At 43.1% G+C, this 26,631-nt stretch overlaps 1 protein-coding gene across 2 annotated transcripts in view; it reads left to right on the top strand.

The window, feature by feature from the left end:
- Positions 1-26,425, top strand: part of COL4A6 (collagen type IV alpha 6 chain) — a 119,574-nt gene extending 93,149 nt beyond the window's left edge. The window contains exons 17-46 of one of the 2 annotated variants that reach the window (XM_042028830.1): positions 1,153-1,222; positions 1,968-2,078; positions 2,844-2,993; positions 4,341-4,445; positions 5,299-5,459; positions 6,426-6,605; positions 7,167-7,350; positions 10,560-10,631; positions 11,034-11,141; positions 11,910-12,131; positions 12,369-12,530; positions 13,513-13,521; positions 14,502-14,672; positions 15,340-15,483; positions 15,716-15,841; positions 16,157-16,338; positions 16,611-16,674; positions 17,150-17,224; positions 17,589-17,696; positions 18,412-18,519; positions 18,936-19,007; positions 20,261-20,386; positions 20,690-20,806; positions 20,985-21,146; positions 22,067-22,165; positions 22,432-22,578; positions 22,957-23,073; positions 23,759-23,950; positions 24,181-24,467; positions 25,091-26,425. In XM_042028830.1, coding sequence (XP_041884764.1) covers positions 1,153-1,222; positions 1,968-2,078; positions 2,844-2,993; positions 4,341-4,445; positions 5,299-5,459; positions 6,426-6,605; positions 7,167-7,350; positions 10,560-10,631; positions 11,034-11,141; positions 11,910-12,131; positions 12,369-12,530; positions 13,513-13,521; positions 14,502-14,672; positions 15,340-15,483; positions 15,716-15,841; positions 16,157-16,338; positions 16,611-16,674; positions 17,150-17,224; positions 17,589-17,696; positions 18,412-18,519; positions 18,936-19,007; positions 20,261-20,386; positions 20,690-20,806; positions 20,985-21,146; positions 22,067-22,165; positions 22,432-22,578; positions 22,957-23,073; positions 23,759-23,950; positions 24,181-24,467; positions 25,091-25,351 — 4,092 coding nt within the window. In that variant the 3' untranslated portion in view covers positions 25,352-26,425. The remainder of the gene's footprint in view (positions 1-1,152; positions 1,223-1,967; positions 2,079-2,843; positions 2,994-4,340; positions 4,446-5,298; positions 5,460-6,425; positions 6,606-7,166; positions 7,351-10,559; positions 10,632-11,033; positions 11,142-11,909; positions 12,132-12,368; positions 12,531-13,512; positions 13,522-14,501; positions 14,673-15,339; positions 15,484-15,715; positions 15,842-16,156; positions 16,339-16,610; positions 16,675-17,149; positions 17,225-17,588; positions 17,697-18,411; positions 18,520-18,935; positions 19,008-20,260; positions 20,387-20,689; positions 20,807-20,984; positions 21,147-22,066; positions 22,166-22,431; positions 22,579-22,956; positions 23,074-23,758; positions 23,951-24,180; positions 24,468-25,090) is intronic. The other variant, XM_042028837.1, reaches the window with a different exon arrangement.
- Positions 26,426-26,631: the final 206 nt, after the last annotated feature.

Below are 26,631 nucleotides of genomic sequence, written 5' to 3'. Positions count from 1 at the left end.
CACTTTATTGTTAAGCATAGAAATGAGTGGTTGCTGAGCTGTGAATGCTCAGCTATTTTAATAATTCTTCAATGTTAATCATGGAACTTCATGACTTAGAATTGTAGATGTAGCCTTTCTGGTCTCCTTTATCCTTACACCAATGCCATATTTATTGGACTCTTGAGGAAAGATTAGGTGGAAGTAAGTGGCTGTTGAGATAGTTGCCAAGGCTATCTGAAGTCTTGGATCACAGATCTACAAGTATGGACAAGCCTGAGAATGTGTTCAATTTCTTGGACTGGAGGTAGATGATGCATAGGAGACATTTTCTGGGTGCCTTACAACTTGGGCAGTCAGACAGCTGGAAACGGAATGGAAAATGATTGGATAGTAGTTTGCTGTGAAAACACTGATCTGCCACCAAGATTGCAGACTTGTAAAATGCAAGTACTGAAGGGATTTTTGTGCAGACCACATGGAAGAAGTAGAAATTTATGTACAGAGGAGTATTACTGGAAGAAGCAACAAAGTGTGCACTGCCTTGGCTCACTGCATGGTGTTTATATAATAAATATGATGGCAATTTGGACAAAAGCCAAATTTTGCACTTGCGTTTTTAAAGAGGATCTGATACTCTTTGAGAGTGTCACTGAGAGGAAGGAATGTCACTGCAGTTTGTCACAACTTGCTTGTTCTACCTGGATGATTTTGTGAAGGAATCCATTTTTCTGTAAGCTTCTGTTATTGAAATTCAGTATCCCAAGGCAACAAATAGCTGCAGTGATGAAAGCTTTTAAAAATGAGATAGCTCTTACCAGTGAACAGATATTATCTACCTGATATTGGTCAGTGTGCTGACATAACTGGTCTCCAGTACACATTGTATATACATGTCTGTGCTTCCTATTGAGGTAATTGGAGACCTTCAGAGGATAGTTGGATAGCAGCAGCCATCTTATCTGAAGCAGCCATCAGTTTCATCAGATATGTAAGTCAGGACAGCAGATGATTATGAATAGCAGAACAAAGTGAATTCTTCAGCAAGACAAAGAATGATGGTTACTCAGTGAATGACTGCAGACATTTGCACAGTAATACAGTCTGTCTCCTGACAAGCAGCCTCCTCTCCATCACCCATCTGAATGTGGTGTGAATCTGTTTTCTTTACAGGGTGAATTAGGTGACATCGGTCCCCCAGGCCCTCCTGTTGTTATTGACAGGGAAGGGGTAGTCATTTCAGGTACACATTTCCATTTTGTTTTGGAACTCATCTAAAGCACTTCTTCTGATCCAACTTTCTTTCTTACTGTATTTTACCACTTCCCCACATTGTATATGGGGTCTAACTCTTCCCTTGTTATTTTTCCTTTATTTCTGTATTGTTTTGATACACATATGTTTAGTCCTTTTTTTATCACTTCAGAATTTACAGAAAGCCATTCGTTCCCACATTGCAGAATGATGTGTTTCAAGGCAGAATGAAATGTCTTGCCTGGGAGACAGGCTGTGTGTGAGCACGGGCAAGTGCTGTGTTTGCTCTGTAGACACACTTCAATCTGTCTTCAGTGTACCAAGGAAAAATGGCTTCCTGGTGCTGCTTGGTAAAGGGTGCTCTGAATGTCATTCTGCTGTTACTTGTTGTCCAATGTGGTAAGAATGTTGTTGAGAAAATAAGCTTAATTAATGCCACAGCTGACTGAGGCCTGCATGGGAACAGTCTCTAAAGCCATAAAGGTAAGGGGACAAATTGTATGGTCTCTCCTATTCTTTCTCCTTCACATGTAGTCAAGTTTGAAACAATCTCTTTAACAACTCAGGAGCAATTTTTCCCAATATTATTACCTTTGACTAACAGGCTTTCTGCTCAGAGCTTGGCAGCCTCTGCTATCTGTGAGATCAGTGGCCACTACGGTAATTGACTGAACAGTCTTTCAGCAGAAATTCTGATGAGATTTTCTTCCTTGTTTTCCTCTTTCCCTTAATAGGTGCCCCGGGTGACCCTGGAAACCCGGGAATACCTGGTCCTCCAGGAGATGAAGGGATCATTGGTTTACCAGGCCTTCCAGGAGCTCCAGGGTTTCCAGGCCTGGAGAGAGGTAAAGCAGCTGCTGTCTGTGCTCTGGGTGTGGGTTTTGTGGAGAAGTCTCTGGGTAGTGGCCTGGAGATGGTGAAGGTATTGAAGCAAGCCTCTCCCTGCTCCTTCAGCTGGCTGATTTGCAGGCTGCTGTATGAGAAATAGGAGGCAGGGATGACACATAGGGAAGCCAGTCGTGTTGACTTGGATGGGAACAGAATTAGGGTGTGGCAGTGTACACAGGAGGCTGTGGTTTGATTTCCATTTTTAATGTGCTGATTGGCAGAAGTTTTCCTACATTTTAAATTATAATGAAAGTTTTTGAAATTTTTTGACGACTTTTTATATTTACAATAAAGAGCTAACAGACTGGCTTGATAAACCCACTGGGAGTGCAACCTATTTGTCCCATCAAAGATCTCACTCAAAAATTTCTGTTTCACTTGAATGTCATCTGGGAAATTCTGGCCTGAATCTGCAATGATCCAGAGACTAGGAACTACCAAGAAAATCAGAAAATAAACCCCCCTCAGTCTTACATAATTAATTGTCTGATTGAACAGTGAGACTTAAATGCAGTACTGTGAAGTTTTTTGGATGACCAAAGGAGTGTGTAAATGGGAGCCAGTTGATCCCTCCAATTAGTGCTTTTTCATTGGTGTACAATTATAAATTGTTCTGTGCTAACATGGTTGCAGTTCAAGGTACAATGGTAATTACCTTAACATTAAAAATACTTCAGTGTGTTTGCTACTGGAGAGCTGTTCATTGTGTCATTGTTGTCTAGATGGAATGGGCCCTGGAGGGTCTCCAGGTATTCCAGGAGTGAAGGGTGATGTGGGAGAACCAGGAAGAGCAACAATTGGATTACCAGGCCCTCCCGGCAGAGGTGGTTTACCAGGTCTGCCAGGAGCACCAGGATTGCCTGGTTCACCACGTACGTAGAATTTTTACATCTATTTTTGTACTGGATTCAGACTGAAATAGGATAAATAATCATTTATATATTTAGTTCTTTGCCAGTAAGGATTATTTGTCTGTAAATCGTAAATGTTTGACTGACACCTCATTGTGATTGTAGTTCATAGACTTAAATATATCATCAGATACTCCTATAAAGTAAAACAATAGACCTAATTATTGTTAAGTGTGGTAGCCTGAGAGACTGAAGCACAAAGCTGTGTAGACACAATTTATGACACAAAGGACTTTGAAGGTCTAGGCTAGTCTCCTATTCACTTAGGTCAAGAACAGACCGTGACCTAATGAAAACCTGAGGTAAATGTCTGTCTTGTGAGCAGTGAGTTTGGGTACCAGGAGTCAGATAGGATGCCTAAAGAGACAGTTTCCAGACCTAAGGAAACAGGATTTTGTTTTTACATGTTTATTTGTATGGATGTCCTGATTAGATTAATTGTGCATTGTTTTGTTTTCCTCAGAAATTGAATATTACATGATCAGGGTTGATTTTACAAAACTGTTTTACCATTCTGCCATAAGCTGGGGTTTTTTGAGAGTCAACCCTTCAGAGCAGGGGACTCTCCAGTGATGGAGCCGGTGAGCATGGTCTGATAAAATGATTTTCTGTGGAGAAGAAATAAGTGTTCTCTTATCAATAACTGTTTGCTAGTCAAATCTGGATCACTTTTCTGCAGTCTGTAAAGCTCCTGTAGCTGTGTTTAGCTGATGGTTGCAGTTTGTTTCCATGGGGCATCAGGTGGTGCTGGTCAGCACTCCATCTTACTGTTGTCACGGAGGGGAAGGGTTTTCAGACAGTGTACTTTTAGATTATGTTTGGTCACTTTCCACTGCTGTTCCTACCAGCTTATGTTTCATTCTATTCAGCATATAAAGAGATGTAGACAACAATCCTGCAGTCATGAAGTGAGGGACAGGGAAAGTCCCCTTAACCCTTTTGCCCTTCAGTGTCTTTCCTGAGCTGCAGCCACTGAATGAAAGTCATTTGCCTTTCTTTACACTAACTGTCCATAGTTTGGTGAGTTCTTGGGTCAACTGGTAAATCTGTGAAAAAGTGCAGTGGCAGAGTAGAGGAATGAAACTCTGTTGTATCCACACTGTGAGAGCTTTTGGTTTTCTATGTGAGAAGCTAGAAGCAAATACGGCAGAGAACTGCAGCCCGTGGTACCAACCAAGATCCATCTCCTTGTGTAACGTCCACAGTTGCAGTTTTGTCTGGTACTAGTTGCATCACTGATGTTGTAAGTCAGTAATGAGCTGTAATCAGCCTTCTCATGTCTTTTCCTTGCCTTCTTTCTGCATATAGGCCCTTCATTCTCCCCAGGGACAATCCTGAATGGAAGGACTGGGGCCCCGGGGGAGCCTGGGCAAAGAGGGCTGCCAGGAGCTTTGGGTCCAAAGGGCTACAAAGGTAATTGACTCTTGTTTTTAGAGAGCTTTTCAGCAGTCATTGGGCTGACAGATATTTACATGTGGTTAATATCCTGAGGGATGAGTTGTAAGTGTCTTTATGACAAATCACAGGAGGGTTTGAAGGAGCCAACAGCCTTTGCAATTTGCAGAAATTTGTGCCCAGTACTGCCAGTAAAATCATATTTCTTCTTATTCTACTCAGGCAAATAAGCTGATAAACATCTCATACCCAGAAAATTAGCTAAGTATGTTATACTCTAAAGCCATGAGACTTAGAAATAAAATCTTCTTCACTGCTTTTTGCAATAGAGGCTGTAAATGGCAGGAAAACGTAATTTTATTCTTTTCTGTGCTAAAAATTGTAAGAATTTGGGTCTAAGTGTGTGACAGAACCAGCAGCAAAAGCCATGATGACACAGATATCACTGTGCTTGGTGATTGTTTGGGTCCATAGCCACTCACAATTCAGGGGGTCATTGTAACCTACTGTGAGAGTGAGTATGGATTTGGGGTTTTTGATAACTATGTCTTCAAAAATGCACAAGACCTCCCTAAAACTCCCCTAAACCCATCTGTTTAGGAATTTTTAACCTTTGGGAAGAGGTCTAGAAGTGCTGAGGTTCATGCTGCACATGGTTATTTGGTGATGGGCATTGCATGGAAATTAAACTGGAGAAAACCTGAGCTCCACTTGCTTGGCACTCACATCACCTGAGCAGAGGAGGCATAAAATCAAATCATATGAGAATAGCTTTGTCTTAATTGAATCAAATACTGCTTTTGGAAATCTTGCAACTGAAGAGGGTGTTTATCCAAATGAAACTCAGTTTGGAGTCTTGACTGTTTTCCAGGAGAGGCAGGTGATTGTGCTTGTGATGGAGGAGTTACAAGAGCTGGTCTAAAAGGCATCTCAGGTCCACCAGGTCTGTCGGGAAGCCCTGGTGTGCCTGGTGCCAAGGGCATTGGTGGAGACCCAGGCTCTGTGGGAGCACCAGGACTGCGAGGCCCTCCGGTAAGGCAGGAGGAGTTTATGTTGGTTGCTGTGAATTACAGGAGTGCCCATGTGCAATTGCTGGTCTTGAATTTAATGAAAGCAGAACACTTTTTTTTTTTTCATAATTGCTTCTATTTGTTTGGATTAAAAAAAAAAGCAACCTAGAAACTGATCTGTGTAAAGAAACTGAAAGTAGAGATATTATCAGCTATAAAAATGGGAGAACAAATGGTTCTTAAGTTCTGAGAACTGCACATTCATCAGTCAAGAGAAAAGTGGTAACAGTTACTCATCCCAGGATTTCTTGGAAGTAGACATACATGAATTAGATCCAGGGCTCTTCCTAAGTGAGGGCTGGCTGGAGAAGCAGTTGTACATGTGCATGGAGAGAAGATCTGAAAAATCAAACAGGGAGATCCTTCCACATCATTGCTCATAGCTATAAAAACTGTGCACCGCAGTCTGCTTCCTAAATGCTGTATGCTTAATACATTAATGAGAGTTGAGCTCTGCTTTTTATCAAACAGCAACCATAACAAATAGGATTTTCCAAAGTGCTGAGCATTGCTCATTGCAAGTATTTACTTTTGAAAGTCGTAGTCCATAAAGATACCAGTCTTTTGTCTTCAGAGTATCTTTATCAGTGTCAGTAAGTGCAGCACGCCAAGCAATAGGGAAGAAGATTCATTACTTGGGTCTCATTCTATCATGAGTGATGTAATGTTCCCAGATGCCATGCAAGATTGCTGTCACTATTATCAGGGTTTGCCTTGCCACTGTGGAGCTGTAGTGACAGTAGAAACAGCTGAAAATAATCAAACCCCTCTCTTTTTTTTTTTGTCCCAAGGTAATGTATGCAATAGGAAACCCTCTGGAGATTCTTTCTGATCCGGTCATTGTGTCCTGTCCTCATATGACATTTTAAAGAAGCAAAGCCTTTTCTTTGTATGTTCATGTTCCTTTTCTTTATCTGTTGGTCTGTAGGCTTCAGCTGGTCAGCAAGGACTTCCAGGCCTTAAGGGAGAAAAAGGGGATCCATCCTATGCAACAATCAAAGGTGCTCGTGGGGACCGCGGTGCAACAGTGCCCAGAGGACCTTCAGGCATCCCGGGAACTCCGGGCAGGGATGGACTTCCAGGGTTGCCAGGCCCACCAGGCCCTCCAGTAAGTTCAGATTAATTTAGCCAGCAGTGTTTCAGAACTGGAATAAGGAGCAGAGAAAACAGCCACGCCTGGCAAACTAGTCCTGATTATCCCTGTGGTAAATCTCCAAATACATAAAAAGCTCACAGTCCCCGAGCACAAATTTGTCTTGGTCAGGATTAATAATTGGCAATCCTAATGCCTCTATCAAAAGATAAACTTCAGTACACCCTAATGCTGTTCTATGTTGTGTCCTGAAAGACAAAAGATGTTGTAGGCCTAATTGAAATTTAAAAATCACACCAGAATCTTACTAATTAAAAAAAAAGTAAATGTCTTTCAGAATATGTAATATTTGCATTTTGGCAAATACAACAAAATATTCTTTGTAATAGTCACCTAGTTTTGCTGCATTTTAAAATAAAGATGGATAATTTACAGTGGTTTCTATATATCTTTTCAGGCTCACATGAACCTTGCACAGAACAAACCAAACTCTTACACACTCTTAAAAATGGCAGTGATGGATATTCTTTCTGCATCCATTTGATTTTCAGCTCTAGTTGTCTTTGCTGTGCACAGGGTGATGGTGGACTGGGTTTCCCAGGTGAAAAAGGGCTGCCAGGATTACCTGGCACCAAGGGCCATCGTGGAGAAACTGGTTCTCCTGGTGTTGGATACCCAGGTCCTAGTGGAATTCGTGGACCACCAGGTGACCCTGGAATGGATGGGTTTCCAGGACAAGCAGGTCTTCCAGGCCCTCCAGGTAGGTGTTACTGGGTCTGCTCTTACTTTAAAATGGTGTAAATCTGCAAGTCAAATGGTACTCAACTTACTGCTGTGCCCGTGGCCAGGCCAGAAGATTACATTAGGGTAAAGACTGCTCTTGAAATTAGTTGAAACTCGTTTGTGGGCTCACCAGACCTCACATAGCAGTCACAGCTTCCTCAAGTTATCATGTTCAGGAGGACATAGATAATAAGCAATAAATACTCAAGCAGTGCTAATACTAACAGTATTAGCTGGACCTACTCCCTGACTATTGCTGGAGAGCCATTTTACACCAAAGGTAGTTAGGAAGAGTGATAAAATTAGGTTTTTAAAAACACGTAATTCATTGTCCAGATAAAAATAGTAATTCACTAGTATCTGAGATGTCTCAATCAGTTTTCAGATCTATTACTATTATTGAAATAAGAGCTCCAGGTTTTTAAAAGACTAAATGGTAGTACATTGTATGAATGAACAGGTGTTGATTGAGAAGAGGTTGTCATGACAGTCAGGTAAGGAGTTCAGTTAAGACTTGTGCACCCAGCTCTGGGCTGTGTTTGCTTCCTGAGGTACTGTAGTTTGGCTCAGTTGGTGTGTCATTATATGCACCTAAAGCATACCATAATGACAAGTGATGAAGGTAAATACAGGTTTGATCATACTTCATATATGATGTTTTATGCTCATTCTCAAATTGAGTTACATGGAAATTCATGTCTAAACATTTATGGGAAATGTTTTCATTACAAAATGACTGCAGAAAGCTGCTCCCAATGTCTTGATTCCACGTCAGCCATTTAAACATAACTTAAGGTAAACAGTATTTTTTGTCTCTGCTGATTTTCAGTGTATTTTCCATGCTGCATGTACTTGGGCTTCTAGGTTTGTAATTCTGTCTGTGTCAATAATGCAGAGCCAGTAATGTATTTGCAGACATAATACTGTGGCACAGATTTCTGGACTGATAAAGTGATGCTCTGAGTTCAAAACCCTTGGTGGTAAGACCACCACAGTGAGAGGAGTTGGCAGAGGAATCTCAGACCCAGAGGGGGGTGAGAGCAAGGCCAGGGCAGCACCAGGAGGCCGCCGGATGTGCCGGATGGCGATATTGCCTCACACCGGTGTCATGCTGGCTTGTTGTTATGGGGTGAGGAGACAGCTAGCATTAATGCTAGTCTGCATAAGCTTTTTTTCCAATTCAAGTCACATGCTAAATGCTAAAAGCTTATCTAATTCCTAGTTGTGAATGCTTACATCTTTGTTCAGTACATTGTCTCTTACGGAATCCGCTAAATTAAAATTGCATTGTGAGATGAGGAAAAGTAAAATGCTCTGTGTATGATGTGAACTCCAGATATTCTGTGGAGCACATCAGAAGCCAGCTTATTATGAATGCTGCATCAAAGCTTTGGGAACAATGAACAGTCCTTTGTAGGAGAGTATCTATAGTCAGAATACGTGGGAAAGGGAGTAAGTCATTAGCCAGCTCAGTTTGCACCTCCATAAAGATGTGTAAGAAAACTTGTGAATGCATCTTTCCTCCCATACTAGGAAATAATTTGCATACATTAAAAGACCCTTTGATGTAGTAAATTTCATGTAATATTAAAGAAATGTGTGTGGGTGGAAGAAATAATAATTTCTTATAGTGTCCAGATTGAAAGGCCTTATAATGAAAATTAGTAAAGACATTTAAAGAGTCTGTCTGTGACTTACTGAAGTTACCATGTCAAAGACAGCACTGAAGAATTTTCGAGTTTGTGCCGTAAACCAGAGTGAAACAGTCTGGCTTTGGAAGTCTAACTCTGTATTTTATAAAAAGCTAGACTGTTTCTACCTGGCATTATGTGATTACTCAAAAATGTTGGAGTTGCCCATATTTTACTTTAATGCCTGACATGATGGTTTCATAATTGTTTAATTTCCTCAATACTCAGATATTGTTGTGTAAACTGTGAGAAGGCAAAGTATTAAGTAGCTGGGAAAGGTAAAGCTTTGATTATATAATTTTTACAGTAAGCCCTACTTACATAATTACAAGGAAACAGTTGTATTTACATTTCAGTTATTCTCACATGAAATATCCATTGTTCAGGTATTCTACTGCTGACTAATAATGTAAAATACAGAATATGCTCTTGTACAGAGGGGTTTTTGGAAAACTCGCATGAGACAGTTCTTAAGGTCATGTGATGTGAATGGCACTCTGTTAATTAAGACTTCCCTTTCAGTGCCGGTTGTATCCCAAATGCCTGGTTTTTGAAAAATGTCGTTCTTTATTGTACTGTATGTCTCAGGGAAGGACCTCAGTGCTTTGTTTTACAAAGCATTCAGCATCAGGCTCACATAGGACTGCAGAAGAGCAGAAATAAAATGTTTCTTTTGTGTTGGAGATCGTTCAGGTAAATGTGATGGGCTGGCAACTCTGATAATGACTCATAAATTTCATTCCACTGAAGAGGGATTGCTAGTGCAAACAGAGCCCTTTTTTAAGAGGTGGGAGTCAGTCAAAGAGCTCTGCAACTGATGAGTCTTTTTTGCTGCTGATAAACTTTTAAGCCCTGTGGTTATTTCTTAGTTTGAGAGACTGTAGAAGAAACAGTTTGAGAGTAAGGCTGAAAGAAAAAAATCCTTGCTATTCCACCCTCCATGCATGCACATCTCTGCCCTAACCTCTAGGGGAGAAGTTTGTTTTAAACATCTGTTAGTATTCTCTCTCTACATATATGTGTCACCTTAATGTGCGCATGCACATTTATTTTAGAATTTCACACTACAGCATACTGGTTTTACACAGTTTAGGAACTTGCTCAAGTTTTAACAGTTAAGAATACCTGTCAGCTCACACTGACTTTGAAAGCTCTGAGCCTGGACCCGAAGCTGTTGGAGTCACAGAGCCCCTGCCATAGGAAGGAGAAGTTGCTGGGTGGAATCCTGGGCTCGTGCTACAAAAAGTCCACAGCAGTAGATGCTGACTTTTACTGGTCATGCAGCAAGTCAGCAGTAGGGATGAGATGAGACAATTACCAGGTTCTGAATACCTTTTGTTTGGCATCACACATTTGAGATGTCAGCAGTGCTTGATGCGCATAAGTTCACTCACAGCCACTTATGATAGGTCTTGTAAAAAACTTCTGGTTACTCAATGTTCCTGTTCTGTGCCTGAAAGGGGCTGTGTGCAAGCTCAGTGTTTCTTTGTTGTAGGTATCACCTTGCCCTGCATAGTTCCTGGAGCATATGGGCCCCCGGGGACTCCCGGCTTTCCAGGACTGCCAGGTAGGGAGACAAGATGATGTAATGACTGGCTGACTGCCAAGCAGCACTTATTCCTCAAGGAAGATAACACCTCCTAATTAATTTTTCTCCAAGTGGTAGTTATTCCAGAGGGTTAACTGGCAGAACAATGTCGTTTTGTTTCCCAAAGTGACCAGGCCTAAATCCCATGGAGGATCATATGGACTGCACCATTTTTTAGCTTTCATGTAGCCTTGAACACAAACCCTCTGCTTCTGTGTTTATGTAGCTCATGAACAGCCATAGCTTTGAGACTTTATTTAGCTTAAATTGTGTGTCCAGCAGCAGCTTTGCAGAAAAGATCTGATACTGTTTTCTTGTGCTGTGTTTTTGTCTTCTGCTATTCATTTGTTGATATCATTAATTAATATATTTTTACCTTAGGTCCCAAAGGCAGCAAAGGCTTTTCTGGCATTCCAGGCCAACCTGGGTTACATGGGTCTAAAGGACAGCCAGGGTCTCCAGGAATAATAGGCTTGCAAGGGGAACCTGGTAAGAGGGAAGTTGCTGGAGTTCTTTTTATTGTCTGATTAATTCGTACAATACTTTATCAAAAGAGTTATCTGACCTTGCCCACTTCTGCCTCATACATTCATGATGCTTCATTGAGAGTTCCATTGTGCTCGTTGCAAATGCAAGCAAATGGTTTCAGCTTGAGAGAAAACAAAGGAAACATTCAGGATTTTTATCACCTGCCTATAACACTGTACTACTACTGGGAGAAAAGAGGACAATCAACAATTTGTTTCTCCAGAGACCATTGTCATGTGCTTTGTTCCAGTTTAGGTTAACCACAAATTCAGTGTGCAACACTTATTTTAAGCCCTGTGGTACTCTGGTGAAGGCAGCTGTACCCAGTGTTTGGACTCCTTGTAGCCATGGGAATTTCTGATGGTTGTGTAAAGAAAGAGCAAGAAGCAAAGGTGATGAGGGTTAGGGGTTTTGTCCTTTTGCTTAACCTGCCAACTAGTGAAGCCAAGGTTGGAATGTTTTATGTACCTGCAGCTCCTACACACTTCTACAGTATTCTTTTCTTGAAAATAAAAGCAAAAAAACCCCCCAAAATCCTAAACCTTTCAACAGTTTCATCACTTTCTACCACCAATTATTGTTTCTAATTCAGTACTGAAATATTCTGCAACTTTTCAAGCAACTTTTTCTTTCATGGAAATTTTTAAAATGTGTATTTTATTTGAGGTGCCATTGGAAGCAGCTATTCTGTACTTCTGCTGAGTGACTTTTGCTGCTCTTCTCTTTAAGGCTTCCCTGGACCTCGAGGAGAGCAAGGCTCACAAGGACTTCCAGGACTGGATGGAACAGATGGTTTGCCTGGGAAAATGGGTGCTTCAGGCTTAGCTGGAATAAAAGGAGCTCCTGGAGATGTATTTGGTGCCGAGAGTGGAACCGTGGGGGAGCATGGCCGACCTGGACTTCCAGGTGATAAAGGGCTTACAGGTGATATTGGATTTCCAGGGCCAAAAGGTAAGCACTGATACTGCTTGTGTCTGGGAATATCAAACTGGTTTTCTTTCAAAGACCCTTCCTCTTTCCAATCACTTTAAGATGATGCAACTCCTCTGAGCTGCTCGCAGGTGGCGATTTGCTGGTTTTCTGGTAGAATCTAATACAACTCAAAGGCTTTTATTAAAACTCAGTTTTTAGTTAAAAGTGTGAATTTTGCTTTATTTGTTCTGTAACCTCCCATCTCTCTGTTTCCAGGGCTGGATGGAAGACTAGGCCTCCTGGGTATTAAAGGTGAACAGGGTCATCCAGGATATTCAGGTGTCCCTGGACTGCGGGGACCTCCTGGCCCTGGAGGTCCTTTTGGCATTAAGGGAAAACCAGGACCCTTGGGGCCAGCTGGCCTTGCAGGAGCACCAGGTATGTAATGTTTTCCAGTGAAGACACGTAGCTGAGCTGAGCTCTTCAGTGTTGAAGTGTGGGAGAGGTTTGGCATTTGCTCAGACTGAGCTCCAGCCTCTGGTTAGGGGTAATAGAGTGCGGAATTTGAGCCTGTTGACTCTGACTGCTGGGCAATTCCTGCCTGGAAATGTTACCCCAATAGTGTAGAAAGTACAGGAGAAAGATAGAAGAAAGCATCTTAGATGTCGTGATGTTTTTAACATCTTTGCTCTTACACGCTGGCTGTATCACTGACTAATCTTCATTTCCCATTTTCATCACAGTTAATTTCTGATGTGTGAGGTTGCTTGAAATGTGATTTGGATCAAAAAAATGTTGGCTTTCTCAGGACAAGGACTTGTCTTCTCTTTCTTTCTCTTTGCTGGGGCAGAAGAGAACTTTATTTCCCTGCACTTAAGAAGAAAAAAACCCCCACCACTTGAGTATAGCAGTATCTGTCAAGCTGCACTGACTAAAGTGTTTCATAACAGTTTATGAAAGACTTGAGAACCAAGCAAAGAGAGACCTGGGAATTGGTAGATAATGGTCTGGGACATAAAAGTGCTCTTCTGATGCATAGAATGACAGTGCTGGAGCACAATGGCAACAAATGAATGAAAGCAGTAACATCATTTGAGATGAAAATCATAGAGTTTTTCATTTTCTAGAATTTTAATATTAGCATTCTGTCTGCCTCTCTATTGTTTTACATTTGTGGTCTGTATGGCATATTTGACTTTTCTTCAACTGTTTTTAAAAACCTTCCATTGCTAGGATGATAAGCTCCAAATACTAAGTTTTTTTGCAGCTGTTGTCTCCCTGAATCATTAATTTCTTTTGAACCCTTGTTCCTTCTGTTTACATATTTTGTCTGTTTTTTCCTTCACCATGTTTCTATCCCATTTATCATCAACTCTCCATTTCTGATGTCACACTCTTTGGTTATGGGTTCTTCACATAGGCTGTCAAGGTGAGAAAATGCAGTGTAGCATAAAAGCTCATGGACTAACAACCCAGCTTTTAATGCTACAAGAATTGCATTGACCATAGGTGATACCCCTTATCATTGCTAATCAAACTGGAAGGCAAAGAACCATTGTAATGAGAATGCTCAGACAGTAACAAAGTCTCAAGCCTATAAAGAAAATCATTAATATGCAGAGATTTTAAGTGTGTGTGTTTTCTTTGTCTTCTTAAATAAGGCAGCTCTTTCAGCTGCTTAAAAGAATACTGGGTTGTAGCATAAAGCCCTGAGTATAACAGAGCTCAAATATTGACTGCTACTGCTGCAAATGTAATTTTTCAGAAGCCACCTGATTTTTCCTTCTCTTCATTCCTTTGGATCTGAGCATTCTGTTTTCAATGGTTTGAGCCTTTGTTTAAAATTGTAAACCATTACAAAGCTTCAGCTAGAAACATTTAGAGGCAAAATGGTGCATATGGTATTGGTTTTGGGACGGCACAATCAGCTTGTTCCTGTAGTGAGCAATTGGCACTTGAGGAGTACAGTTCAACTACCGAGGTGAAATAAGGAACTTGTGAAAACAAGCCTGTCCAGCTGATTGATCTCTGGTTCACCCAGAGGATGGGGTAGGGAGCAGAAGCTGGCATTAATGATGCTCCCCATTCTGTCTTGGCTGCCTTGATGACAAAGGTAAGGCTGTGCATTTTAGGTCAGTGTCTGGTGGTCAAAAATGGATACATCATAAGGGGTTTCACTCTTGCCGGTTGTGTAGTGATGTAGGCAGTAACCCTCCTCGTAGGTATTTTATTATTAGATGACTAATGCTTTTGCAGTTTTAAGCTTTATGCCTTCTAGTAGGCTGCATGTGCCATAAGGTCCATTTGTCATTAAAAACAGCACTGTGTGTAAAGAGCTTAGGAAGCTGCCACAAATTGTCCTAGTTTTGTGCAATACCCTCTGTTGAGTTCTTTCTTGTATTGATTCAGGACTTCCTGGAGTCAAAGGTGTGGCTGGGGATGTAGGACCACAAGGCCCTGCTGGTATGAAAGGCTTCCCAGGTCTTGATGGTGCTCCAGGATCTCCTGGGGAAAGAGGATTCTTAGGGCCACCTGGGCCTTATGGTCAAGACGGACATCCAGGTTTCTCTGGGCCAAAAGGTAGGAGTTTCAGTCTTGAGATTGCTGTGCCCACAAAAAAAATAACCTTGCTGATACTGATTTTAGGCTCAAGTTGCTGGAAAAGAATGAATCCCCAACTAGTGTTGGGATGCCTTTGTTTTGCTGCTGAGTTACAAATTATGGATTTAATTATCAAATAATGTTCATAAGGAAATCTGTCTTAAAGGTCTTAGGCCCTTGTGGACAAAGGGTTGTGTAAATCAAAATAGAAAGACAAGAAAATTGAAGAAATGAACAGTGAATGAAATTTATAGAAAGGAGGAAGAGAATCAACCACAAATCAAATGGGAAGTAAAAATTTACAAACTGTGTGGTCTTTAGGCACCACTACAGTATACCTGAAGAATAACACAAAGCAATAGAGCTGTGGAACTACATGTTGTTCTCTTGCAAACTGATTGGGTTTGATATCCACTGGAAGCAGGACTAGGTTCTTAAAGGTGAGCTGAGAAGTGCTGGTTGGAAGTATCGTGAGTGGAGATCTGTGACAGAAGTGACAGTTCTGTGCCTGTGCCATGTGCTTGTTTAACTACCCAGATTTGGGTGATTGGCCAGACCCAGGCAGCCTTTACCTGCCCCAGGGTGGGCGTGCAGTGTACCAGGAGACACTAATATTCCCTTTTTATTTCTCAACATTTCCATGCAGGCGAGAAAGGCTCTTCTGGCCTGCTTGGTTTCCCTGGCATGCCAGGACTGCCTGGTGTCCCTGGAGTGAATGGGTTTAAAGGAGCTCCTGGCACAGCTGGAGGAAAAGGAAGTCCAGGAGTTGTGGGACTTCAAGGTCAAAAAGGTGAGAAACAGCTGAATGGCTTTTGCTGGCTGTGCTGCAGAGGGACTTAGGAGGCAGTTCTAAAATGTCTGTGTCTGCTATCTTTCTTCTAAATAGTGCAATCTTCTATTTTTCAATACTTTGGCCTGTTTACCAAATATCACTAATGAATTCACATCAGGAGACATGGAAGTTCTGTTTTTCTCTGCTAGATTATTTTGCAAGAATATTTCCTGACTTTTTATTTCTTCAGGTGACAGAGGTGATATAGGTCCCCCAGGTCCTCCTGTTCTTGGGACTTCAGAACAGGCACTGCAAATCAAAGGAGACAAAGGAGATCCTGGATTAGCTGGACTTGCAGGATTCCCTGGACCTAGAGGTATTTCACAACGTTGCAGTTAGCTGCCAGTATCAGTTGTTCAGTATCTGGGCTCGTTGTCAGTGGAGCACGGTCTGTCCTTTTGGCAGTGCCTGCAGTGTTACTGTTATCTGCTCTGCCATTCCCATTCTAGCAAGACTTGTATATGGCAGTTCTGAATTTTGAGAAAACAGTTTTCTTTTGAAGTTCTGTTCTGCAGACCTAATGCCATCTCTTCTTCCTCTTTAAGGGGAGCTTAGGGTAACAGGTTAACTGACCCAGATGAGCTGGATGTCTATATTATTAAATGAAATTCCACTCTTGTATATTACCCAGGTGATAAAGGAATCCCAGGAAGCCGTGGGCAGCCTGGTCTCCCTGGTCCAGTTGGGTCAGCAAGCAAAGAGAGAGGTCTTCATGGTGACCCAGGCTTCCCTGGTCCACCTGGACAACCTGGGCTGCCAGGACAGAAGGGTGCACATGGTATCATGGGATTTCCAGGAATGCCAGGAGAGAGGGTAAAATACCTTCTTAAGTATCTTCTTCTTCTCTGAGTGCTCTTAGGAAAATCCTGTGTTCTAATTGGTACTTCCATCACACAGCAACAGAAGCTGGCAGGTGTTTTCCTTACAAAACTTCCAGATTGGTTTTGTTTGGCTCATACCATTAAATGCCATTTTATATAGTATTTCTTCCTACACCTTTGTGTTCTGTTATCCCCCATGACCCAAGCCTGGAACAGCAAGAATAAAAAGCAAAGACTAATTTTGCTTGGGTTGGTTTTTTTCAGGGTTCAGATGGCACCATAGGAATACTTGGATTCCCAGGACCTATTGGCCTTCCTGGTCCGAAGGGTAAGAAATCTTTCACAGTGTACGTGGTCTTTCATTGTACACAGTCCTAATATTAATGAGACAAAGGAATAAGTAGTGATCTGGAAGTGTCCATTGCTCTCCAGTGACTGGCTCCAAGTCATATCCCTTTGTAAGAGGCTTCATTCAGACAAGACCCGTCCCAAGCCTAAATACTTTATGGTCCTCTGAAAGTTTGGCCACAGCACTGTGTGAATCCTGTTGGGCAGTGCAGGAAGCACCCTTTTCTCTCATGTCCTTGTGTCAAAAGTGCAGGGATGTTGTGGAAGTACCTGTAAATGTCTTGTGCATTTGTATGAGTGGATCTGCATCCATTGATGGTTATAAGCATTTTCAGACTCAGGTGCATCACTTGCTATTGTCTTTGCTCCACAAATTTGAGATATAGCAAGGTTTATTTTCTCAGACAAGCACTGGAAACTGATGTCCACAGAATGGCCTTGCCTTTCTTTTTCAGGTGACCAGGGAGAGTCTGTTGGTGTTCCTGGCATTGCTGGACCAAAAGGAGAGAGAGGAGACCCAGGGTTTCCAGGTACAAGTAGCCCTTGGTTTCTCACTTCAAGAATACAAAATTCTAGAGACTAAACAGGTTGGCTTTGCCAAATTTGGGTATTTCTGTTATCCTGGAAGTGAGATTTGAGGAGCCTGCAATCCAGGTGGGGTGGGGCAGAAATCTGGATGATAATGAACACATCTGAGACCAGCCCAGTTCTAATGCTGGGTTCACTTCACTTCTTGAGGAGGCACCTGTGAACTTGCACTGGCATTTGGCACCCTGGAACTCCAGCCCAGGGCCCAGGCAATGGCTGAGCAAAGTGCTGCAACCTCAGCATACCATGTTTCTCACCCTCTTCATGCCTTCCTCCAGCTTGACTTGTATGTTTGTATCCTTTCAGGAGAGAGAGGTAGAGAAGGTCTCAAGGGTGAACCAGGCTATCCAGGAAACACAGGGGTGAATGGACCCAAAGGCAGCCCAGGAGATCTTGGCCAAGAAGGACCAGCAGGTACTGGATTGAGCACCGATATTCTGTAGCTCATGTCGTGACTGTGACAGCTGCACCTTGATGCTTCCTTAGCCCTGTTTGGCCTGCCTCAGCTGAGGCTTAAACAAGAAGTTTGGCAAGAAAATGATAATTTTCTTTGACAGTAGTGTAAGGTGTCACCTTGTCCTGCTGGTCAAATATGGTGAATCCTGCAATATTGAAACCTAAAGGAATCCCATTAACAAATAGGGAAGATCTCAGATACAAGCAATAGCAACTTCTTCACAGCTCTTTCATAGCAATATTTTTGTCTGTTCTCTCTCTACAGCCAAACCTACCCAGAAGAATGGCTATAAGTGTCTTTGGGTTGTGGGGTGATTGGCAGGTAGATTCCCAGATAGTTATCAAGATTAAAGGTTGGAGAACAGTGGAAGCTGTTATTGAAATCTTTTATTTGGAAAACAATTTAATTAGTTATTTGGCCATGTGTTACTTAGTGAATGATGAAGAATGTCACAGCTATGATTTAAAAAAACCCTATCAAATAAATAGTTTGATAAATGTGATGCTAGTGGTGGCATGAGGAGAGATTTGGATCTGATTTTGCTTTATTTAAATAGTTTATTCCCCCATCTTATGAGTTAAGTGCAGGAACAGAAGCTGTAAAATGGAGCTGTGAGCTGTTTCAGCCTGGATGTGATGTGTGGTACAGGAATATTTTTCTGCTTGCTTTTAGGAATTCCTGGAAATGCTGGGCTGAGAGGATCCCCTGGCCCACCAGGACCCCCAGGACAGCCAGGATCTGTTGGATTCCCTGGAGCTCGTGGAACAGTGGGACCTAAAGGTATATGTGCAGCCTGCACATGGAGAGAGAAGTTGGGTCAGAAAAGCAGTGTTTCGGCCAAGTGTCTCTGGCAGGCAGCGCGGGACGGGCCAGCTGTGCGTGGGAAAGAGCTCCCTCTTGGCAACGTGCAGGCACCAGCTGCTGGAAATGAGCAGAGGAGTGATTGGAAAGGGAGGGGCTCTCATTTGGTTTGAGTCACTAATGGGTGTTCGAGGAGGGTAAAGCTGGAGAGAGCAGTGGGAAGAGTTTCCATGGAGAGCACTTGTGTGAAGGGAGGCTTTACACCTTTATGTGCTGTGTTCCCCTGTGTCAGGTTTCTCTTATGTGCTGTATGGTCCCTGAAGCATCTTACACATTTCCACCTAACTGGATTGTTTGCCGATTTGCTCACTTATGTGTTCCCAATGTCTCCTCAGGCTTTCATGGATTTCCAGGTTTAAATGGTCTGAATGGCTTGCCAGGCACAAAAGGGTCTCCTGGAACACCAGGTAAAGGAAATGTGTAGTAGAAATGTCATAGCTGGGGAAATGCATACACTGCTCCATTGAGAGCACTGTTTCCCACAAAATTCCCTTATTTCACCCAGTTCTGGCTTTAATTATGACCTGAAGAAAAACCTCAGGGTATTGAATGTGCATGAACAAATTCTTCTTCAATGCCAGTAAGAACAGGATGCAGCCTGTAGAGTTGAAGAGGCTTTTCTGGTGATGGTTCTCCTTGAATTCCTGAAGGACCATGTCACTTCTGGAAAACTAATGAAATGAAATCATAAAACTCTTTCTAATGGATGTTTGATTTGAGCAGGACAGCACCAAATGCTTGCTTTGAATTGGACTTAGCAAAGAAATGTTTCTGTACTACTTTTTAGAGCCCTCCATTATATGGAACTTAAGGAACAGATTTCTTTGACTTGTTTCCAGATTCTGCTTTTAGGAAGATTTTGCTGGATTTTTTCATATTTTCAATCATATGAAATAGAATGTAGTTCTGTGTTGCAAACAGTGTTTTACTAAAGTAAAGAAGTGAAGAAAGAGCTTACCAAAAAGACTTGTTTAGTTACAGTCATTTTGTAAAGTAGCACCTAAAATTTGTGGCAGCTGTTTTATGCATGAAAATGGACAGACATCCTGTGTACAACTCAAACAATACCTGTGTTTTCTTTGTTTAAAACTTTGTCTATCAGAAGGTAATGATTTACAGCATATAGATCCTCCACAATTTTCCTGAGAGAGCTGCTCTTAGTGTATACTTTTCCCAGAGTGACATGCTGAACATCTCCCTGCAGCTTTTCCTGGGAGCCTCTGCCCTGCACCACTTGTGCCTGTGTGCATTCTGCAGCAGTCTGTGCAAACTGAATCCCTGTGTTGCAGCATGAAGCCCACAAGGTTATTTAAAGACGAGAAGCTTGAGTCTGGTGTGTCCTCGTGAGAGACACAGCATACAGGCTGGCAGCAGATCTGTCGCAGGACTGCTATGTTCCCATTCTTGTGCAAGAGCTTGTGGGGAAACCACAACAGTCATATGCTTTTCTCTCAGCATCTCGCAGATTGTTTAAATTCACTCTGCACAACCAGAGTAGCATGTGAGGCACCAAATCACCAATTCCAGCTGCTCTACTGAAAACAGCAGAGACAGTAGTAAATGGGTAGTTTTTTAATCACCACTCATTTTGTGTAATAATTTGACTGCTATTAGGCAATTTGAATAGGCTCTCTTATCTTTGTTAACCATGTTTAATTAGGTCTGAGTGAAGCTGGACTGAAAGGACCTGCAGGTCTCCCAGGTCCAAAGGGTGAAGAAGGCTCTCCAGGCTTGGGAAGAGGAGCTGCAGGATTCCCTGGACCAAAAGGCTCATCAGGAGACATGGGTAAATATTGATGTTCTGGGATGTATTGCTGCTGAGGTTAATGGGTTGCATGGTCAGCAGAACTACCAAAGACAATTTCCTGAAGCCTCAAAGGTGGTTAGAAGTTTGACAGGTAAATGTGAAATCTGTGATGTTGCTCTGTATTTTAAGAAACGGTTGGTTACACAGTTCTGAAAGTAACTATCTATATCTCTCCTGAGCAGCACAGTATGTATTGTTTCCCCTCCTGTAGTGAGATGTCTCTTTGTTCTCCTCAATATAAATGCTCCCCAATCCTCCTTCACTTTGTGTTTATTATTCTAGGTCCCCCTGGTCCTATGGGACTGCCTGGCTTGCCAGGAACACCTGGAGTTTCTCTTCCATCCGACATACGTGGGAGACCTGGAGATGCTGGCGTTCCAGGCACCGATGGGAGTTCAGGTGAGTGCAGTTTGGAAGCTTTGTCATGATGGCACTGGTACCCATCTGGTACCTCACAGCCTTGTTGGAGAGGCTGCTACTCCAGTCTATTCTCCAGCCAGAAAGAAATGCTGGGGATAGACCCAGCATTTACTTTGCCCCAGGAACAGATTCTGCCAATTACCTCTGTTGTCTCTAGGTTTTCCAGGTCCTCCAGGACCACGAGGACCCCCTGGCCCAGCTTCTGACCAAGGTGACACAGGCACTCCCGGTTTCCCCGGTGTTCTTGGCTTGCGAGGCATTAAGGGTGACGTGGGACCCACTGGTCCAGTTGGACTCCCTGGAGCATCTGGATTCAAAGGTAATCTTGCCTTGAAAGGATCTGGGAGTGGTTTGGCACTTGTTATCTGGACAGTAGGAATGGCTGTTGGGTGGTTAGTGTGGCCTCTCTCATTCAGGTGTAACAGCTGAATTTGATGTCTCCGTCTTTCCTTTTGGCTCCTGCAGATTTTACCTACTGACTCCAAAAGCTTCCAGGTGGGGCCAGCTCCAGGTGTTTGTCAGTGTGTCCCTAATGATTTTTTATCTCTTATCTTTGTGGGGTTTTTTTTCTGAGTAGATGGTGTCCACCTACAATGTTGCTGTGCTTGTTGACCACAGCTACCCACTTGTGCACTCTAGGCAAGGACTGGAGTTGCTGCTTCATCCCACCTGTCCTGTATGCTCAGAGGCTTTAGCGTGGTGGATTTAGGTCTCCACAGGAAGCTAAGAGGATTGTAGGAGTTCAGAGATGTTGTTCTGGGCAAAGGCAGGGAGCACGTTGCTCTCTCTTTGGTCTGTACCAAAGAAGGCCAAAGGGCAGCTGCACACAGGGACTCCAGGAGCAAGGTTTGAGAGACACCACACAGCTCAAAAGCCAGGGCAGGATGGACAGCCACTGCCAGATGAGTAACTGTCTGCTGTCTTCGTGGGCTGGCAGATCCCATCCCCCTGTGCTGTGCATTGAGATGGATTCCAAATAGTAAAGATGTGTAGTCCCCAACCCTGTCCCTGGGTTACCCAAGGAAGGGGAAGAATACTTTCAATAAAGTACAATTAGGTAGCAGTGGAAATTCTTGTCTTGAGGCTCTACAGCCATTGTGGATGTGAAATTAGGCACAGACTTCCTTGAGGTCCCCTCCATCTTGGAGCCCAAATGCTGTTGCTGTCGTGAGAGCTCCAGCTGCGGGTCAGAATCAGGAGCCTGTGCTTAGGCCCAGTTTTGGCTGTGTGTCTTTGCAGGGGCAAGAGGCGAGCCTGGCCTAATGGGGATGCCAGGTAAAGATGGGCCTCCAGGGGATCCTGGTTATGCTGGGCTGAAAGGTGAAATGGGCCGTCGAGGTGAGTGCTGGAGGATTTAAAAAGCTGTCATTTATTGCACCTGGTTTGGGCTGGGGATTACTTCAGAGCTCCTTTAATGGGCTTATTTGGGAGACTCTTGATCTCTTAGAGACTGAAATAAGTTAGAAAGAGCTTGACATACTTTTTACAAGATACCCAGTGCTGATGTGCAATGTTGGTCTTAATTCTTCTCCTTTGTGTCAGGATTAGCATGAAATCTGTGTGGTTTTTGTGGGGTACTTACACATCCTTTGCCGCACGTGTAGGTCTCCCTGGCAGACCAGGGGCTCCAGGAATAACCCCACAGCCAGAAGAAGTCACAGCCCCTGCAGGATTACCTGGTCTGCCAGGAATTGATGGTGTCCCTGGCTTTGATGGAGATCCTGGATTCCATGGCCCAGCTGGAAAACCAGGTAAAAAGTACACTCAGATCACCACAATGCCATTCTTCTGGAAGAAAAACACTACTTTATGAAATGCATTAGGAATGTTTACATGGATTTTTAATTTAGGAAAGAATTCCATCAAAATGCATACAAATATAATATATACAAATATAATGCTTCATTTTTAACCATGTGTAACCATACTCAGCTGTACCTTGCAATCCTTCTACAGACAACCAGATCAGGTGGAGTCTCTTTTGGAGGTGGCTGTTTATAACCACAGCTGGTGAAGAGTGAGCTCTTGGCATGGCTGCTGACATCCTATTTCCCTTCTGGAATATGATTGCAGGAGTGAGGGCAATACTATGAGGAAATGATGATACTAATAATTGTATTTTATTTCAGGCCCAAAAGGTTTGCCAGGAAGATTGGGTTTGAAAGGACGTGATGGCTTACCTGGAACACCTGGCATAGTTGGGGAACCAGGACTTCCAGGTGCCCCAGGACCACAGGGATTTGAAGGTAATTTTATGATTTGGGGAGCACAGATCAAAAAGAGGCAAACAGTAGAATTGTGTTTGCTTACAGTTTCTGCAGAGACCCTCCCCAACACACAAATCCCTTAGGAAGACCAGGGGATGACTGTGGTCTTGTGTTTTGTATCTGCAATGAAGGAAATTTTATCTTCACTGAGGAAAGTTCTGTCACATGTCCTTGTTGATGTCACTGCTGGTGTTTCTGTAGGTGCAATTCTCAACACCTTTTAGTTTTAATGTTTTGTGTATGTGGGAATCATCTTGAAGATCTAAAGGAGTGACATAGTATTCACAGTAACCCTGCCTGTGAGGCTTGGACAGTGAGGAAGGGCACAGTGAGAAAGAAGAGGAATATCATCAAGAAGAGTACTATAGCAAAAATGAATGAATTAGGTTTTGGTTGGTGCTTTGAAATCCTCAGAATTACTGCACTGTGAGACACCTAACACACTGGCACCAGAGTTGTTGGGCAAAGAAAGAAAACTAAAAGAGGAAGGGAATGGGTGGGTGGTGCTGTGAAATGACTGCTTTTGGAGCTGTTAAGTCTAGTAATTCATACAGCTTGGGCTCCTCGTTGTGCAAGGCTGCCATAAGCAATGCCAGATGGAGTGTAGAACCAGCTGATGTCCACACTGTGCACTAGAAATCGCAGTTCTCCTTCTGTCTCCCAGGTGCTGCTGGGAAGCCGGGTTCCCTTGGTTTGCCGGGAATGCCTGGTCGGAGCGTGGGCGTTGGATACACTCTGGTGAAGCACAGTCAGTCAGATCAGATCCCCCCGTGCCCCATAGGGATGAACAAGCTCTGGGATGGCTACAGCTTGCTGTACGTGGAGGGGCAGGAGAAGTCACACAACCAGGATCTCGGTGAGTTGACGCAATTCTCTCAGGAATGAACAACACAGGCCAAAATTACATTTCAAAGAAGCCGTCCTCCCTGATAGTGCAGAGGGTTGTGGTGGAGGTGGTGGCAGCTGGCTTGGCCAAATCTGCACTGGGAGCGGTGTCACTCATACCATCCTCATCCCTAACGTTGGTGTGTGTGACTTGGAGTGTTTGGCAGATGCTTGGGATAACCACTGCTCCAATTTTTCCAGGTTTTGCTGGCTCATGTTTGCCTCGCTTCAGCACCATGCCCTTTATTTACTGCAACATCAATGAAGTGTGCTACTATGCCAGCCGAAACGACAAGTCCTACTGGCTGTCCACCACTGCTCCCATCCCCATGATGCCCGTGGACAGCGTCCAGATCCCACAGTACATCAGCCGGTGCTCTGTGTGTGAAGCACCTTCCCAGGCTGTGGCTGTGCACAGCCAGGACATCACCATCCCACAGTGTCCCCTGGGCTGGCGCAGCCTGTGGATAGGATACTCCTTCCTTATGGTAAGGACACTACTGCTAGAGCAAAGGCAGCTTTAAACATTTTGATCTCTCCTCTCTGATGAGGTCACTGAGACTGTGTTCTGTGGGTTACTTACAGGAGCCTGGAGCCCTGTCTCTCCTTGCACCAGTGCACTTCTTCATCAGCTGAGTTGCTGTAGCTCTGGGTTTGCTCTGTTTAGCACCTGTCCTGATCAGTTTTGGTGGTAACACTGTGGCCTTAGTTCTGGATTGCCACAGATGTTTGTTCTTCAAACCCTTAAATGTGGGAACAGTAATTAAGCTACACTATTGACTTAATCCTCTTTCTCAGTGGAAAAAGTTTTCTATTGCACTCTTCTAGAAGCTGTAAGATTGTTAGAAAAACATGATGGCAGCATTATTGTTTTGAAATTTTCCCAACTTTCAAGTGAAAAGCTGGTTTTCCATTATTCCCAGCCTATATATTCAGCCTAAGCATGTTCCTTTGCTTTTTCCCTTCGAGCCATGACTCAAGAGACAGATACACACAGCCAGCTGTATAGTTCTGGTTGCCTGTTTCACTCCTTTTAGCAATGGAACCAGGAGACTCCCGTTTGCCTCCATCTCTTCCTTTGAGCTCACTCAACGTGCCGTCTTTATTTCAGCACACTGCAGCGGGGGCGGAAGGTGGAGGCCAGTCCCTCGTCTCACCCGGTTCCTGCCTGGAGGATTTCCGAGCTACTCCGTTCATCGAGTGCAACGGTGCTCGGGGCACGTGCCATTACTTTGCCAACAAGTACAGCTTCTGGCTGACCACGGTGGAGCAGGAGCAGCAGTTTGTCAGTGCTCCTCCCTCAGAGACTCTGAAAGCGGGACAGCTTCGGACACGGGTCAGCCGCTGCCAGGTGTGCATGAAGAACTTGTAGTAACAGAAATGCAGGTACAGGAACAGTCTTTGTTACCCCAGATTAGACATCACTGACTGGACAAGGGTAAATTCACAAACCTGTTTTGTGTGCGTTTGATGGGTGAATCAAGACAGCCAGAACTCTACAAAAATCAAGTTTCAAGTCCAGGAGTTTGACTGTGCACAGAGGAGGGAAAGACCAGTGTTCTGAAGCCAGTTTTTTAATGAAACGTGGTGCTATGTTTTTACTTCAGTGTTTTTTCCCCTCCTTTATGGCTACCTCAGAAAGTCTCAGTGAGTTCCTTACTCAGACTGAAGAGCAGCTGATGGCTCGCACCACTCCTCTGTCTGAGGCACATCCAGTCATCACCCAGAGAGACTTTTCTAAAGCTATGCTTAATTAGTGTCTTTGCTCCAGTGTAAGGGAGTGAAGACTCATTCTCCTGTGAAACACAGAACTAGCTAAAATGTATCAGTATATGGTGACTTGGAAACACTATGCACTAATGGCTGCTAATGGATTTTCTTAGAAAAATGGAAAAATGAATGTTTTGCTTTGCTTATTACACAGATGGAACATTCTTTCCTCCAATAACAGGTAACCAGTTCTAATTCAGACTGACATCCACAGTTGACCTTAAAGAGCTACACCAATGAAAAATGCAATTTTTGATGTAAAGATGAATCCAAAATACCTCCACCATTTTTCATTGCTTTCTATTGAAATATATTCCAGGTCTGTTGGCTTCAAGGTCTGTGCTTATCTCCCTGCAGTCAATGATACGCAGCCATACTTCATTAGCCAACATTTTATTACTATGAACAAAGATTTCCTGAGGCAGCTTTGGCACACTTATTTTGTAATCATTCAAGCTGTGTGTGTTTGAAAAGTAGAGGCTTTACTAGATGGCACACGAGCTTATGCAGACACAGGAGTAAGAAGTTACGGGATGTACATTTTTTACTCCTGCAGTCACCATGTGTTGTATACTGCTTCCTCTGGGCTTTATTGCTGTTAGTTTAAAAAATTGTATCTCTGCTGTATGCACTGTTAACTTTCCTTCAGGGCGTAATTAAAGAGAAGTGCCACTAACTGGATTTTCCTTGTATATTTTAAGGGAAACCCATGACAAAGGTATGCTTATACCTATAATGAATTCATTCATTAGGACTAATGTTATTACCATTAACCTCTCTGGAGTGAAGTGTATCAAATCCTTTTCTGTTGGCATTCCAGGACATTTCAAAGCAGTGCCTTGCAAATACACTGTCAAGTTTATTCAGAAAATTATTATTAAT

The sequence above is a fragment of the Corvus kubaryi genome, unplaced genomic scaffold (genome assembly GCF_017639235.1).
Source record: "Corvus kubaryi isolate FWS band 111438036 unplaced genomic scaffold, C.kubaryi_AGA036_p1.0 130, whole genome shotgun sequence".
In the NCBI taxonomy this organism is placed as follows: domain Eukaryota; kingdom Metazoa; phylum Chordata; class Aves; order Passeriformes; family Corvidae; genus Corvus; species Corvus kubaryi.
This window is presented reverse-complemented; position numbering and strand designations above follow the sequence as displayed.